General features: G+C 38.3%; 1 protein-coding gene across 1 annotated transcript; it reads right to left on the bottom strand.

Annotated features, from left to right (window-relative positions):
• Window positions 1-12,835: 12,835 nt before the first annotated feature.
• LOC134081000 (transmembrane protein 272-like) lies at window positions 12,836-18,115 on the bottom strand. Its single transcript, XM_062537543.1, has 5 exons — window positions 18,081-18,115; window positions 16,455-16,528; window positions 15,300-15,350; window positions 14,301-14,525; window positions 12,836-14,036 (listed from the first exon to the last, which is right to left on the bottom strand). Exons 2-5 carry the CDS (start codon window positions 16,498-16,500, stop codon window positions 13,798-13,800), a joined length of 561 nt encoding a protein of 186 aa, XP_062393527.1. The 5' UTR covers window positions 16,501-16,528; window positions 18,081-18,115; the 3' UTR covers window positions 12,836-13,797.

Raw genomic sequence — 18,115 nt, 5'->3', positions numbered from 1 at the left:
GTATAGCATCATACTGTATAAACATCATCTTATGTATAGCATCATACTGTATACATCATCTTATGTATAGCATCATAATGTATACATCATCTTATGTATAGCATCATACTGTATAAACATCATCTTATGTATAGCATCATAATGTATACATCATCTTATGTATAGCATCATAATGTATACATCATCTTATGTATAGCATCATAATGTATACATCATCTTATGTATAGCATCATACTGTATAAACATCATCTTATGTATAGCATCATACTGTATACATCATCGTATGTATAGCATCATAATGTATACATCATCTTATGTATAGCATCATACTGTATAAACATCATCTTATGTATAGCATCATAATGTATACATCATTTTATGTATAGCATCATAATGTATAAACATCATCTTATGTATAGCATCATACTGTATAAACATCATCTTATGTATAGCATCATAATGTATACATCATCTTATGTATAGCATCATACTGTATACATCATCTTATGTATATCATCATAATGTATATGTACTGTACATCATATTGGACATGTCCATTTGTACGCTGTAGGGTTGACATTCATTTTCTTACCAGCAATGACCCAACACAAGAGGAAGAGGAAGGTCATGGTGTTCCATACACTGCAGATGGTAGGTGTTTCGCAGGGCAGGCAGGCCAGGAACACCAGGGACGAGACACAGATTCCTGTCACCAGCAGGTAGACAGGTATGTTCCTCTGTATCGGACAGCTATCCAGGTACAGCACACCTGAGGATGGCAACAGAGAGTGATGTAATGTGATGATTATGCAGGTTTACTTATTCAAATATTAGTTAGCAGCAACTGAAGTAGGTTAATCGACTTAAACACACTCACCAATTACAATCTCTGCAATGGATATGGGGAGTACTAGAAGCTTAAGAGATACTGTTGGGGAACAGCAGTTATAATTAAAGAAATGTTACTATATATCTACCCATAATTCTGCAAGTTGAAAGGAGAATGAATGAAATGACTGAGAAACATGTAACAGCAGGTGAAACCTTGTGGCCTACCTGAAATACATGTTTCAGATGGCCCGTCAACCATTGTCTTCAATCAATGTCTATCCTACAAAAATACAGAATGGAACAATGGAAGACAATTAGGAGAGGACAACTAAACATACTCATAAACATACTGTAAACATCACAAACAGACTGGCACGTGAAAATATGTCCACACATACGGGGGTTAAAAACGGAGATTGTTCCTTCGTATTGGAAAATTATATGTAATTCCATCCACATGGATAGGCTACCCAAAGACAGCTGTTGAAGGCTGAACACATAATGATTAGACTATACTTTCTATTTGAGGACTATGGTGACTTCCGGCAAGTAAACAAAACGAATGAAGGAATGTGAGAGTAAGTCTTGTTTTCCGATTTGTCCATTTTCATTTTTGACACATTCGGAAACTAAAAAAAGTGTTTGTACATGTTTATGTGCACGTGATTATGTGTGTGCAGGTGTGTGTGTGTGTGGCAAAAGTTACACGTTTTATTTATTTTTCCCCAGTGAAGCTGCAATGACCCAAACAACCACCAGATGACACTTGTGAGCAGGGTTAGGAACGGCCACATTTAGCACTATCAAACAATCCAAAGGTAAATTTCATCCCAAAGCAAGCTGAAACTCTTTTCTGCTTTTAATAAAGCCTACTGTTACGCTGCACCAAACGACACACAGTTTCACAATAAAACCTGTTATTTTTTATGAAGGTGTCTTTGTTATTTTATGAAGAGGTATCTGGCGGTTTGTTTTGCTTTCATTAATGGTTACATGAGGTCACAAGCCCAGTGGCTAATCCACTTTTCGTTTTTGTGAATGTGCTTGAGTCAAACTTTAATTTTAAAGCATAATTACGTCCGAGCGGCACTTGAGCACGTTGTCATTTTTGCATCAATTCATCCATTTTGTTTCAAATTTGCGGATAGGCCGATGGTAAGACAACTCAAAAATGTTATGGATGGATTTTGAATACATTTTCAGGAAAGGTCTGAAATGACTCAAGGAAGAAACGATTACATTTTGGGAGTGATCTGTATCACCGTATGGATCCAGGAGGCGCTTATGTTTTCACTTGGCAGAGGTCTACACTCTCAGAGTGCTTTTCTAGTTCTTTATTCTAAATGTGTACCTGGCGATAAAGAGAAAGAAGTAGGCTATAATTTGAAATGTAAGCTGACTGCTGTCAAATTTGTCAAATTAAATTATTTAAACAAGGATCAATAAAGTTATATATATATATATATGTGACCATTCAAAGCGAAATCAGTCGTTTCGCGCACAATGTTATTTTGAGAAAATCAACAATAACAAACTTCCGGGTTAAAATGTTGAATTTCACTTTTTTTTGCATAATTCGACTGTATGCAGTTTTCAGTTTCATATTGTGAACGCATTTCAAGGAAAAACATAAGTTTTGTCTGTTAAACCCGGCGAAGATTCAACACATTTGCTGTCATTCCCGTTGAGCACGCGCCGCTTAAAAAGGTGATTTCTCCTCTTCTGGCATATCGTGACAGGAGAACCATGTCAACTTTGGATGCGGTTATCTTAGTGATAGTTTGTGTAAAACCCTCGATATACATATCGTTGGAAAGCTTAGTTTATGGCCGTTCACGTGAGCACAATAACTTGATTTAGTACATTTTACCGAAACGACTGTTTCCGCTTTACAGGGTCATATATATATATATATTTTTTTTTTTAAATATATATATATATATATTATAAATAATAATATATAATAAAACATAATTGTCACATACATATGATTACTGATGTAAAGAATGCAGTGAAATTGGCAGTTCCTTAGCCTATTGTGCATATGGGGAAATATATAGAAAAAGTATACTATGTATCTGATACAGTGCGTACGCGGCCAATCATATCTGAAACAACAAACTAGAGACCCTTTGCTGACCCAGTTAAGTCAATTTGAAACAAAAAGTAAAACTAGTCAGTGGTATTGTTAACACTACAGCATCGCAAATAATCTCACAAACTTCAAAGGAGCTCAGATGCAGAACCCAATTAAGAATAATATAATGAAATACAATATAATATAATATAAATAATAACATATACAACATAAACAACATAAAACACATGTTTGTGTTCATTTGTTAAGGTGGACTTTTTGCATCTGAACTCTTCTGAAGTTCCTTAAATGACATTCACCAAAGTATAAGGAATTGAAACAGACGTTACATTAAGCATATACCTCAAGAGAAATGTAATTTCTAATATGCACTACAATAATGTAATCCAATGAACATGATAAAAAATGTAAAATTACCTGCGATAACTTCAGAAGTTGATGACTAGAGGCAACTCTTCTCTCGACACTCTTTGTCTGATGCTGAAAGTGCTAACTGTTTGTGATGTTTCTCCTGCTAAGTGCTAAATGACATTCACCAAAGTATAAGGAATTGAAACAGACGTTACATTAAGCATATACCTCAAGAGAAATGTAATTTCTAATATGCACTACAATAATGTAATCCAATGAACATGATAAAAAATGTAAAATTACCTGCGATAACTTCAGAAGTTGATGACTAGAGGCAACTCTTCTCTCGACACTCTTTGTCTGATGCTGAAAGTGCTAACTGTTTGTGATGTTTCTCCTGCTAAGTGCTAACTGTTTGTGATGTTTCTCCTGCTAAGTGTTAACTGTTTGTGATGTTTCTCCTGCTAAGTGTTAACTGTTTGTGAGGGGTGGTCCTCTCTTCCGTCAGCACATCTGGTAGCTGAAACTCTCCCATGTCTGGTCACGTACACAGAAACATCATGCAACCGCTTTGGAGAGACTGAAACTGTTGTGGTTAAGTATTCTTCTTCTTGTTGGACTTATAGTTTGACAAGTTGTCGTCGTTCTGTCTTTCACTTTCATGAAAGGTTTGGTATGAATGTTGGTTTGGTATGAATGTTGAGTCATGAATGTTTTATGTGCAATTTATGACAGCTGCTATGAATGTACTGTGAACTCACACATCAAGTGAAGGGTTACCAAGTATTTGTATTAATATACGACACTCTTTGTTGTGATGTTGTTAATGCTAAGTGCTAACTGTTTATGGTTCATCTCTTCCGTCAGCACAACTGGAGAAAATCTAGTCCTGAATCTCCCCCTGACCACCAACAATAAATGCTTTTCATTACACAAAACATAAAACCAAATTCAAATAATTGATTTTGTATAATATTATATGATATACAATTCATATTATAAAAGTGAACAAGCAATACAAACTTGGTGCAAACTGATTACTGGATGGGTCTGAAATGTAGGAGCCTCATCAAACACTAAAACAAATCACTAGCACATACTGTATTGTACATCCCATAATTATCAGTCTGAAATGTAGGAGCTTTATCAAACACTAAGACACATCAGCACATACATCCCATAATTCTCAGTCTGAAATGTAGGAGCCTTATCAATACATCCCATAATTCTCAGTCTGAAATGTAAGAGCCTTATCAATATATCCCATAATTATCAGTCTGAAATGTAGGAGCCTTATCAATACATCCCATACTAGACCTCTGAAGTTCGCCTACAAAAAGGATCCAAAGCTGCCATCTTTGCCCATATAAGGAGATCTCGGAGTTAATTGAAGCTAACTGCCTATGGCAAGTTGCATGGTAAGTTAGCTCTGGGATAGCAAAGATCAAAGTGTGCCGTCTTCACCTACCGAAGATCACAGTATCCACTAGACGGCAGTGGACAAAACTGTGTAGTGAAAAACGTCTGCATTTCCAAAGTCATCATCCCTGCGAGAGTTTAACAGGTGCGATAATTGAAAATCCCCATGTTATTTTCCCATAGAAAAAATCTCAAGATACTGGATCTCCTTGTTTGGGCAAAGATGGTAGCTTTTTTTGTAGGCGAACTTCAGAGGTCTATCATCAGTCTGAAATGTAGGAGCCTTATCAATATATCTCATAATTATCAGTCTGAAATGTAGGAGCCTTATTAATTCATCCCATAATTATCAGTCTGAAATGTAGGAGCCTTATCAAACATTAAAACACATCACGAGCACCATCAGTGGTACCAAATGAAGGTGAAAAGTCCATATATTAAATTGCACATAGACACATGGATACCTTGTTCGGAGTTGATTTGGTTAAAAAAAAAAAACATCAGCCAAATGAATTTGATATTATGAATAATGCAGTGGATACACAACACACAGCAATGCCTCCTCCTGCCACTAGGAAATTCAGCGGGGTTATCCAAGATGCAAACAGGTAGACAGTCTTGTCACAGTAGACCCCTGCAGTTGAGTTGTAATTGGGCTGGTATATTGGATAGATCCACACACTACCTGCAGACAAACAGTCCAGAAACACTCACCATCTGTTGATATAAAGTTTAACCAATGGTACAAATACATTCTATGTATAGAAAATAAAACAACTTCAGTTACAATATCAAACATGTCATGTGGTGCCACTCTTGCATTTACTTATACATTTTATGTATTACAACATAATGAATTTGCATCATAATGGATTAACATCATGCTGGACTTCAATCATAATGGATTTACATCATAATAGACTTGTAATGATTTCTTACCTGCAATGACCCAACACAAGAGGAAGACAGAGACAATGAAGTTCCATAAGTCGCACGTGTTGATGCCATCTTCACCACCATGTTTTGAGCCGGGCAGGTGTGTCAAAAGCACCAGGGACAAGACGCAGAGTCCTGCCACCAGCAGGTAGATAGGTATGTACCTCTGTACTGGACAGCTGTTAAGGTTTAGCGCACCTTAAGCAGGTAGACAGGTATGTACCTCTGTACTGGACAGCTGTTAAGGTTTAGCGCACCTTAAGCAGGTAGACAGGTATGTACCTCTGTACTGGACAGCTGTTAAGGTTTAGCGCACCTTAAGCAGGTAGACAGGTATGTACCTCTGTACTGGACAGCTGTTAAGGTTTAGCGCACCTTAAGCAGGTAGACAGGTATGTACCTCTGTACTGGACAGCTGTTAAGGTTTAGCGCACCTTAAGCAGGTAGACAGGTATGTACCTCTGTACTGGACAGCTATTAAGGTGTAGCGCACCTTAAGCAGGTAGACAGGTATGTACCTCTGTACTGGACAGCTATTAAGGTTTAGCGCACCTTAAGCAGGTAGACAGGTATGTACCTCTGTACTGGACAGCTATTAAGGTGTAGCGCACCTTAAGCAGGTAGACAGGTATGTACCTCTGTACTGGACAGCTATTAAGGTGTAGCGCACCTTAAGCAGGTAGACAGGTATGTACCTCTGTACTGGACAGCTATTAAGGTGTAGCGCACCTTAAGCAGGTAGACAGGTATGTACCTCTGTACTGGACAGCTGTTAAGGTTTAGCGCACCTTAAGCAGGTAGACAGGTATGTACCTCTGTACTGGACAGCTGTTAAGGTTTAGCGCACCTTAAGCAGGTAGATAGGTATGTACCTCTGTACTGGACAGCTATTAAGGTTTAGCGCACCTTAAGCAGGTAGATAGGTATGTACCTCTGTACTGGACAGCTATTAAGGTGTAGCGCACCTTCAGACAGGAACAGAGGGTGCATGTAATGTGACGATTATGCACGTTTACATATTCAAATATTGGTTAGCAGCAACTGAAGTAAGTTAATCGACTTGAAGGTACTCACCAATTACAATCTCCACAATGGATATGGAAAACACTACAAGCTTAAACAATTCTGTTGGGAGAAAGAATTTATCATTAATAAATGTTGTATCTACACATAATTCTGCGAGTTGAAATGAGAATGAATGAGAGGCCTGAGAAAAATGCAACAGTAGGAAAAACCATATCTAGCTAACCCAGGTGTACTGAGTGTACAATAGGATAAACCTGATCTACCAAACCCAGGTGTACTGAGTGTACAATAGGATAAACCATATCTACCAAACCCAGGTGTACTGAGTGTACAATAGGATAAATCTGATCTACCAAACCCAGGTGTACTGACTGAGTATGCAACAGTAGGATAAACCTGATCTACCAAACCCAGGTGTACTGAGTGTACAGCGGATGAAACCTTGTGACCTACCTAAAACTTTTCTGATGACAGGAGGAAAATCCTTGGTCTCTGAATCCATGATCTCTGATACTACAATGCTAACAAGTACAAATTGGGAACAAGAAGCACATGTCATAGGTCATTCAAGGAGAGGGCAACCAAACTTACACCTAAGATCACAAAAAAGAAAGTCATATGTGAACAGTGCATAGTTGGAACAAGACAACCAGGCCTGTAAAACCACCACTTCTTGTGTAATGTGCCTTATTCACCCGGCGGCCACTGTGAGCAAGGCTTCATGGTACTCTTGCCATTACACCATCAGTCCAGCAGATGGCAGTAAATAAATACAAACATGATTAAGCATAACATGTAGCTCATGCAATATGTATACAGTGCATTTGGAAAGTATATACAGTGCTTCAATTTTCTTCTATTTCAGACTCATCTTCAAATGAATTAAGTTTGTTCTCATCAATCTACATACAATACAAAGGTGTTTGGAGTGTTACAGTATGTAAATGGATACTTCAGTCTTTTATTTTTGTATACATTTACAAAAGTATTCACACCCTTTGTTATGACGCTTGCAATTCAGCTCTGGTGCATCGTACTTCTAGCAATGGTCCTTGAGATGCTTCTACAACTTGATTGAGTCCACATGTGTCTAAATCAATTCACTGGACATTCATAGTAGAGGCACACATCTCTCACAGTAGATGGTGTATGTTAGAAACCAAGCCACAAGGAAAACCAAGCCACAAGGTCGAACATATTGTCCATAGACCTGTGAGACAGGGTTGTGTGAAGAAACAGATCTGGGGATCTGAACATTTCGGAGGGGAAAGAACATTTCTGCAGCATTGAAAGTGTCCAAGAGTACCGTGGTATCAGTCTGCCTCGATCTGACCACTCAACCAAACATGAGTGAGTCATTCGGGACAAAGGGCCTTGGAGAAGAACATGGCTCACTGCTGCTTCAGGGAGGCTGAAACTATTGTGGTAAAGTGGTCTGTTCTTCTTAGCTGATGGAACTGTACGATTCAATAAAAAAACGTACTGCTTCAGGGAGACTTAAACTATTGTGGTTAAGTGTTATATTCCTCTGATGAAAATTAACTACCCAATAAAATCCTGCTTCTGATTACGTAAACATTTAACCTCTAAACCACCATCATTCCATGCACCAGGTTTAAACTTTTTGCATCAGAGCTGTTTCGTACTTCCTTAAATGGTATTCAGCAATAGCCTGGGTGTTCCCACCCTAACTTACGCGGTGATTTCTTTCACGTTGCTAAGGCAGTCTGGACACTAACACCCAAATTTTCGCCTGATGTTGGCAACCAATCACAGAACATCCGAGAAGTTTCCGTTGCCTTCTTGCATCTACATTCGAAGGCAAAGGATTTACACTGATGTCAATGGCAGCCCTTAGCGTTGCATATGAACGCGCGGGGGGCACCTCATGCATCCTCGTTCAACAAGTTGGGTGAGCTATGCGCATTTGATAGACATCCGTGGCACCCAATGAACGGATCTAGGCATTTTTTCAAATACGAGAAAATGAACGTCTGGTTTCCAGACCACGTCTCATTTGAGAAGTGGTACTTTAGGCGTTAGCCGGGCTAATTCAGCAACAGAAACAGAAAGAAATATTACGTTATGCAGCCTCTCAAAGATCAGTTCCTGGACAAGTAAATATACTTAGACTTTCCTGTCAATTTCCCCTTTCCGTAATTTTGTGTTTGGGCTAAAATTGTGCTGGGTTGACAAATTAAGTCGTTATGTTTTGTCATATCATCCAATACAATATTTGTATCAATATTTTGATGTAGTATAAATATAATACCTGAACGGAAACCTAGTGTACTTATAGGAAACGTGAAGTTCATGTAAAGAAAACAATTATACTTTCAGTATAAGACTCTTAAACTAGTATAGTTTATTGTGTGTGTTTGTGTCTGTGTCTGTGTCTGTGTCTGTGTGCGTGTGCGTGTGCGTGTGCGTGTGTGTGTGCGTGCGTGAGTGTGTCTGTGTGTGTGTGTGTGTGTATGAAGTCCTCAGGAGTCGAGAAGCGCTATATAAATGCAGTCCATTTGTCATTAGTAAACTAAAAGTACACCTTTAAGTTTGATTATAGTGTACTTACAACATTTCTACTTTTACATTTTGAAATGCTTTACATATACTATGATGAACTACAACTAAAAGTAAGTATATAAATAGTATGTTCACTAGTTTACTTACAGTACAGTGAGTCAATTTAGTTTGAAGAAGTATTAAAATAGCACAGTTACAGTTTTTTTCAATTGCTTACACGCAATTTTTCAAACCGAGTTCTTTTTAACAAAATTTAAGCACAGGTATCCAAAAACTACACTCAGTTTGCATAATTCCTAGATTCTTTGCAAAATAAAACACTTCAGTCAAAACAAACACACTTCAGTCAAAACATACACACTTCAGTCAAAACATATACACATATTTGTAAAAATGCTATTAGTTGTCATTTAACAAACACAGTCCTCAATGATCAGACACTATTGCAGCCAGTTTCACACTGCAGTGATAAATGCAAAACGCATTTGTAAAAAGAAAAATTAGGAAATAGCATGTGCTAGAGTTTTGCCCAGACATCGTAATGTAAGGGATCATTTAGATGTCCAAAAAATAGTGACAAACCCACAACATTCTTCATGATTAGTTCGACAGAGGGAAAGTGTACATAAATAGGTCTATAAACTTGCACTTGCACTGTACAACACTGAAGACTGCTGTAGACTGAATATTTCAAGTATTTCTTTCAATACTTACAGTATTTCTAACCATAATCAGTTACAGTAATCAACCAACAATGAAATCAATTGAACAAATAAAATCTGTAGACAAACAAAAACTACTGCATAAAGTACATACACTTTGACTCTGAAGAGCAACTACTGCAAAAGCAACAAGACTGTATAGCACACCTGAGTGCTGCGTTTTCAATTTTGCACAGGTGTGCTTACACACCTGGTGGATGTGATAATCCAATTTGTTCATTAGTGTAGTCATTGGCAATCCGGGGCTTTGTAATGACAAGGAAGTAACCTCACAATCCTTATCTGTGTCTAAGGTGTGGAAATGTGTGTAGAGTTTTACAAATCACTGTGTGTAATGTTTTGCAAAAAGGGTGAAGCAGACATTGTGTGTAATGTTGTGCAAATCTGTGGAGGTGTTTTGCTCCTTGGAGTAAAATTTTGCTAATTGTGTGAAAAAAAATATTTTTGTGTGTAAACAATCATAAAAAATGTAATAGGCTAAAATGTACCTGTTGCGCAATTACTTTTTATCATATCAGTTCAAAATAAGTATACTCTTCCATACATTTCTTTTTTGTTAAGCGTAAAACTTACCTGTTGTACGAAGACTTTAGGATCTGTCTGAGCAGTCGCAACTCTTCTTCTCGATACACTCTGTTGTCATGTTAACACTTAAGCTAAAGTTCTTTGAGCGTCATCTACTAAGAGGGGGGTGATGGGACCCTGTTGTAATGTTTCTAACGCTAGCTGCTAACTAGCATTTATGCGTCATCTACTAGAAGGAGGAGCATGATGGGACCAGATGACTGTAAGGACTTTAGATGGTTGCGAGCAATAAATTATTTGACATTTTAATAAAGGCTCAACACACAGCTTGTGTACTTATTTAACATGAATAAAATCACATCCTATCACTGCTACCACTGTGGTAAATGGCTCAACTGTAAAAAGCTAGAGCTGAAACTTTCATCTGGTCACATGAACAGAAACATCATGCGACTGCTTTGGTAAGACTGAAACTGAAAGTGTTTTGTGTCTTTAAGCGGATGACAATTTACTGTTAAGAATAGTCCTCGTGTCTCTTAACACGTTAACTTTTCTCTCATCAGTAGTGTTGATCTATCCCATTACAGGTGCTGTTGGCAATTCTTTAGCAGTGGTTAGAAGATAAAGATTTTAAAAGATCTGCCAAAACAAACTATCTCTGCATCCAAGTAGCAGTGCTTCGCTCCAATATAGTCCCAAGTAGCAGTGCTTCGCCTGTGCTTTGCCCCAATACAGTCCCAAGTAGCAGTGCTTCGCCCCAGTCCAAAGTAGCAGTGCTTCAGCCCAATATAGTCCAAAGTAGCAGTGCTTCGCCCCGATATAGTCCCAAGTAGCAGTGCTTCGCCCCGATATAGTCCCAAGTAGCAGTGCTTCGCCCCGATATAGTCCCAAGTAGCAGTGCTTCGCCCCGATATAGTCCCAAGTAACAGTGCTTTGCCCAAATATAGTCCCAACTTCTCCCAAGTCAATACCTGACTAGGAAATCACCTCATCTTAATCTTGCCATTTGAGCTCGAGCCAGTAGGTCATTCATTCCAACTAGTATTACATTGACGAACAAGAAGTTTCCTGTAGGACAGCACTTTGAATAGCACCATGCACTTTCATTCCAGCTGGACTGTCACAGTATGCACAACTGCACTTTATTATCCTATTTATGTGTAGTGGGGTCTGTGTCTTCTGTCCTGATGTTGTGTATGTGTGGGTGGGGGTATGGTAGGGTGGGGGTGGTTGAGGTGAGGGAAATTATGTTGTATATTCTGTCTTGTATTTTGTCTAGTCTGTCTTACTGTCTTTGAATAAATGTATCATATGTACTGTATGGCACAGAACAATTTTACGCATAGGACAAATACAATCATCATCATGTCCATACCCCCAAAGGTGTAGCAACGGAGATCTATGTGAAAACTCACTGCCTGTCTCATTCACTGCCATTGTCTATAAACATCAATTTAACCCTGTCATGCACGCATTATGAATATATATGCTTACTTCTTACATCAAGGTGGAAAACACTTGAACGGTATGAACCATTTGCATTTGTAAAAGAACGGAAACAGGTAGAAACAAACAGTTATTTTCCTGATGAAAGAAGATAATCTAGTTTTGCCTTTGGTAGTTTCAGTGTTTATGTAACAGAGGTCATCTCTCTCCTCCCTCGATCACTCTGTGTTGTGTTTTTAATTGACTGACGACACAACCGACTGGAACTTTTGTTGCTTTAATTCCGTTTATTGCTCTGAGATATCGGACAAACAAAGAACACAATCAGGCATGGAGCGAGCCAGGCGCATCACATCTCCTCTGCCTCAGGACAGTTGCAATAGAGAGCACGACAAACAATTACAGTTGCACGATTTACAGTGTACAGTTTTCATACAAATATTTTCAAACAATTATACATGGCTTATACCACTGCTTGGTCAAATTTCTTATTGTGATGCGCTATTTGGAACATGCATTATTTTTCGTTATACCGCACGGCTATGAAGTAGTTCCCTTCTTTTGGGTTTATTACACTTGAATATTAATTCGCTAACGTGAATGTAATGGTAAAAACACCAACGTTGTATCTAAAACAACGGCAATATAAGCGAAAATGATCGTAGCAGTGGTATGAGCGGGATAATCAACGACGCGCCGTGCGTTTCTAGGAAAATAATGCACTTATCGAAGTGTAAAGTCCCCTCCGCCTGCGGCGTCGGGTCCTTATTACCACTTCGAACGTGCATTATTTTCCTAGAAACGCACGGCGCGTCGTTGATTCTCCCTTACTTATGTTCACACTATGGATGCATGACAGACTACAGTATCATATAACAAAAGACAACGCACACTTCAATGACACATACCTCTGCCTCAGGACAGTTGCAACAGAGGCAGAGAAGGGGGCTACATGGAATCTTAAAGGGTCTCCAGCGCGGGAACCAACTTCTGCCACACCCAAGCCACACCCCCCTATTGCCTTCTGTACCCCAGAGGTCGTGGGAAACTGCAAAATTGCACCGAATATGCAGGGAAAAGTGGGGAAATTCAGAAAGGCATAACCAACCCTGCTACATTTACATAGTCATAAAGCTCACTGTTCAGTGGATCTTGGAAAACCAGTCAAAATGCTGTAAAACATTTGGCAGTATGGGGGGCTCTGCACTGTAAATGGCTGGCAGTGAATGAGTTAAGTATATTGGCCTTCTCAAGTAATCTAAACAAAAAATGCTTGTTATTATACAAAACATAAAACCTAATTAATTTTACATATAGTTGACAGAGTATCACATAGAATCAAATTTGAACACTCCAAAGTGAAAAAATAAATACAAACTTGGTGCAGAGTCAGACTGATTACTGAATGAGTCTGAAGTGTAGGAGCCTTATCAAACACTAAAACACATCACCAGCACATAAATCCCATAATTATCAGTCTGAAATGTAGGACTCTTATCAAACACTAAAACAGATCACTAGCACACACATCCCATAATTATCAGTCTGAAATGTAGGAGTCTTATCAAACACTAAAACACATCACCAGCACATACTGTACATCCCATAATTATCAGTCTGAAATGTAGGAGTCTTATCAAACACTAAAACACATTACTAGCACATATATCCCATAATTATCAGTCTAAAATGTAGGAGCCTCATCAATACATCCCATAATTATCAGTCTGAAATGTAAGAGCCTTATCAATACATCCCATAATTATCAGTCTGAAATGTAGGAGTCTTATCAATACATCCCATAATTATCAGTCTGAAATGTAGGAGTCTTATCAAACACTAAAACACATCACTATACACCCCATAATTATCAGTGGTACCAAATGAATGTGAAAAGGCCATAAACGAAATTGCAATCAATCAAGGTCTGTTTGTTCTGGCTTCCTCAAAACACTTAACACATAACGCGCACAAACAACAACAAAACAATTGAGCACAGTTGTAAGCAATGTATGCGAAACACACAACAATGCATACGCCTGCCACTATGAAATTCACCAGGTTTATCCAAAAAGCAAACAGGTAGACAGTCTTATCACAGTAGTCCCCTGCAGCTGGGTCGTAATTGGGCTGGTGTATTGAGTAGATCCACACACTGCCTGCAAAGAGAAAGACCATTACAAATATACAGAAACATTCATCAGTTGTTAAACCAATGATAAATGTATTCTATACTATAAAATACTATACGATATACTATAAAAAATAGAACAACTTCAGTTACAATATTAAATATGTCATCTTGCATCACTCCTGTACATCTTATGGATAACATCATAATGAATTTACATCATACTGGATTTGCATCATCATTAATTTATATCATACTGGATTTACATCATAATGGATTGACAATTTCTTACCAGCAATGACCCAACAGAGGAGGATGAAGGAGACAATGAAGTTCCATACGTTGCAGATGCCGCAGAAACGGACTTTATCTATGGCATCCTGATTTGGCAAAACGTCAGGATCATGTGAGCCGGGCAGGCAGGCCAGGAGCACCAGGGACAAGGTGAACACTCCTGCTACCACCAGGTAAACAGGTATGTACCTTTGCACAGGACAGCTATCCAGGTACAGCGCACCTGAGGAAAGCAACTGAGAGTTATGTAACGTGACGATTATGCAGGTTTACATATTCAAATAGTAGTAATAGATCAGGTTGAATGTGCCTAAATTAAAATCCTCAGGCCTTTTTGAGTCAAAGTTGGCAAATTGTTTAGGCTGAATCCATTTTTTTTGTTTGCCAAGCTGTATCTCTTACGTGAAACTCAGTAGAGTGTACAGTCCAAGATTACTGCCCCATATGCCAAAATGAGCAAAGATTAACATTTTTTTTGATTGAGTTTTCTGACACAAACTGGCCCACCTGGATGATAAGAGCGACATTTAGACTTTGTTTACAACAGTTAGGTTTGGTCAAAGATTTGAGTGCCTATGTTTTACAAAATAGAAGAGCACAAACCATGAACTTCAGTATGTCTATGAGTTGGCGGCCCACCTTGGTTACATTTTTTGTTTGAGCGAGTCAACATGCTCGACTTCTGAAATGTCAACATGCTCGACTTCCGCTCTGAGGCCCAGCTGTTCGCTTCATGCATTGAGTTGCGCAGCTTAGCTGAAATCCTGCTCACTTAAAAAAAAGTAGAACCAAGATGAGCAACAAACTCCTACAGTGGTTCAGGGTTTGTGCTCTTCAATTTTGTAAGACATTTTAAAATTCATCTTGAAAACCCCCTTTCTATTCGCCAACTTTTTCCCAAAAATGCCTGAGGGTGTCACATTTTCTGGAAATTAACCTACTCAACCTAGTCTATTAGCAGCAACTGAAATAATTTAATTGACTTAAAGGCGCTCACCAATTACAATCTCTGCAATGGATATGGGGAACAGCAGAACCTTGAGAGTTACTGTTGGGAACAGAATTTATAATTAAAGAAATGTATCTACTATCTACCCATACTTCTGCAAGTTGAAACGAGAATGAATGAGATATCTGAGAAAAATGCAACAGCAGGTAAAACCTCATCTACCTAACACAGTTGTACTGATTATACAGCAGGATAAACCTCATCTACCTACAGTGTTGGGGAGTAACGCATTACATGTAATTGAGTTACGTAATTTAATTACAAAATAAATGTAACAGTAATATATTACAGTTACTGTAGAAAAATGTGTAATTCAATTACAGGTACTTTTGAATTTTTTCAAAATTACAATTTGAATTACATCTCAATATTGTCAGCTAAACCTGGCAAAGAATATTGTATGTAAAAAGAACTGTTTCCCTCCACAGCCATAGTTTGATACGGGACCTTCTGATATGCTCTATCACGTCTACAGCGCCATGAGCGTAGGCCTACATGCCTGCCTGTAAACGTGTTATGATTATCATTATATTATCCTCACAAAAAATGTGATGCTAATTCATGTATTGAATGCCCTTGCTGCCGTGTGCGCTTGTATAGAGCTGCTCGGCAGCCTGTAGACCAAGGCCGAAATCTTCGCATGGATTTGGGGACTATATATATCATAAAAAAATCGGAAAAGTAATCAAAAAGTAATCAAAAGTAATTAGTTACGTTACTCAGACAAAGTAATTCAAATAGTTACACTACTATTACAATTTAGACAGGGTAACTTGTAACTGTAACACATTACATTTCTAAAGTAACCTACCCAACACTGTCTACCTAACACGGTTGTACTGATTATACAGCAGGATAAACCTCATCTACCTAACACGGTTGTACTGATTATACAGCAGGTAAAACCTCATCTACCTAACACGGTTGTACTGATTATACAGCAGGTAAAACCTCATCTACCTAACACAGTTGTACTGATTATACAGCAGGTAAAACCTCATCTACCTAACACAGTTGTACTGATTATACAGGAGGATACACCTTATCTACCTAGTACAGGTCTATTGGGCATACAGCAGGATAGACCTGATCTACCTAACACGGTTGTACTGATTATAGAGCAGGTGAAACATTGTGGCCTACCTAACACAGGTGAACTTGGCGTACAGCGGTCCCAAACGCATTCCATTACAGATTCTATCGTCTACAATCAATGTCTATAAAACAAAAATACAGAATGGAACAAAAAAGGCAGACAGTAAGGAGAGAACAACCAGATATACTCTAAACATCACAAACAGGCTGACTTGTGAAAACATTAAGGAGAAGACAACATACTGTAACGATTGATGAGACTCACGTCCCATCAATAGTTTTATTAGCATATAAGTGGGGATCATACACACACTAGTATGACGTCATTACAACTAACACATGCACAATACAAGAACATTCACATACAACACACCGGGATAAACACATAAGGTACAATCAAGGAAAAACGGCTGGTAACAACAAGGTAAATGCAACTACAACTACTAAAACTGACATTACTCAAACCAACATTGCATTATGGGAGTCCGATACAACGAGTCAAATGCACTGACGTATCAATACTCTACACATCACAAAAATACTGACACACGTGAACAGTTTATACTTGACACAAGACAACCACGTCTCTAATAAATGATAATAAAGGCTAAACCCACTAATTCTGTATTATAATTCCTTGTTAGAACCAGTTTGATTTATTTTTAATCGACTGTGTTACACTCGGTGGGGTGCTTACGGCCGATTCAGATCACCTCCGTGGCATGTGCAACATGATGTCACAGAGATAGCCTAGGGGTAACAAAATGTTACTAAACATGTAAGTTAATTAGAGGTAGGTGTTCTTGACATTATGTCAAAATAATTGCCTCACATTTTGCTGTTATTTCTAAGTAATGTCAGCACATTTGAACAATATTGGACAAATACTGTTACTTTTGGTCACTATAACGTTATAAGTAAATATATGTCAATGACAAATGCTACTATACTATACATCAACTAGACAGTCTAGTGATGTAAGAGCTTTGAGGTTGAAACTGAAAGTAAGCTATACAGCTGCCAGAAGACTGAAACTGTTGTGGTGAAGGGGCACGTGACTCTAGGCTGATGAGACGCATAATCTTGTATGCATCTGATCACGTACACATCATTCTGCAGGTCTGTCTATTCATTTGAACTCTCTAAGATAATATTTGATAAAATATGAATTTTCATTCAAAATTCTAGCCCAATTAGCCCAATCGTATCTGATACAACAACAACAAACTACAGAGACCGTTTGCTGACCAGTCAATTTGAAACAAGAAGTAAAACTAGTGTGTGACATTTGGAACACTTGTGATTACGCACGCTACAACATCGCAAAGTATAGCTCAAGCTTGGAAGAGCTACGAATAATATAATACAGTATCATATAATATTAGTGGTCACACTGTTGTGAGTTGTGATGACTTAATGAAAACAACCATAAGTGCTAACTGTTTGTGTGTCATCTCTTCCGTAAGCACAAAAGCGCTGAAACTTCCCCACGTCTGAACATGTGCACAGAAACAGCATGCTACTTGCTGTGAAGTGTTCTGTGTTCTGTGTTCTATGTCCAAAACCGTAGATTGACGAAAAGAGGATATGTGTTGTAAAGTTAAAGGGATATTCCACCATTTGGGAAATTAAGATAATTTCTCACCTCCCCTAGAGCAAAATAATAATATTTACCTTTTTCCTGTTCATCCAGCGATTCTGTGAGTCTA

This window comes from Sardina pilchardus, chromosome 1, assembly GCF_963854185.1.
Source record: "Sardina pilchardus chromosome 1, fSarPil1.1, whole genome shotgun sequence".
Lineage (NCBI taxonomy): Eukaryota > Metazoa > Chordata > Actinopteri > Clupeiformes > Clupeidae > Sardina > Sardina pilchardus.
The sequence above is the reverse complement of the archived record's forward strand: the minus strand, read 5'-3'. Positions and strand labels throughout refer to the sequence as shown.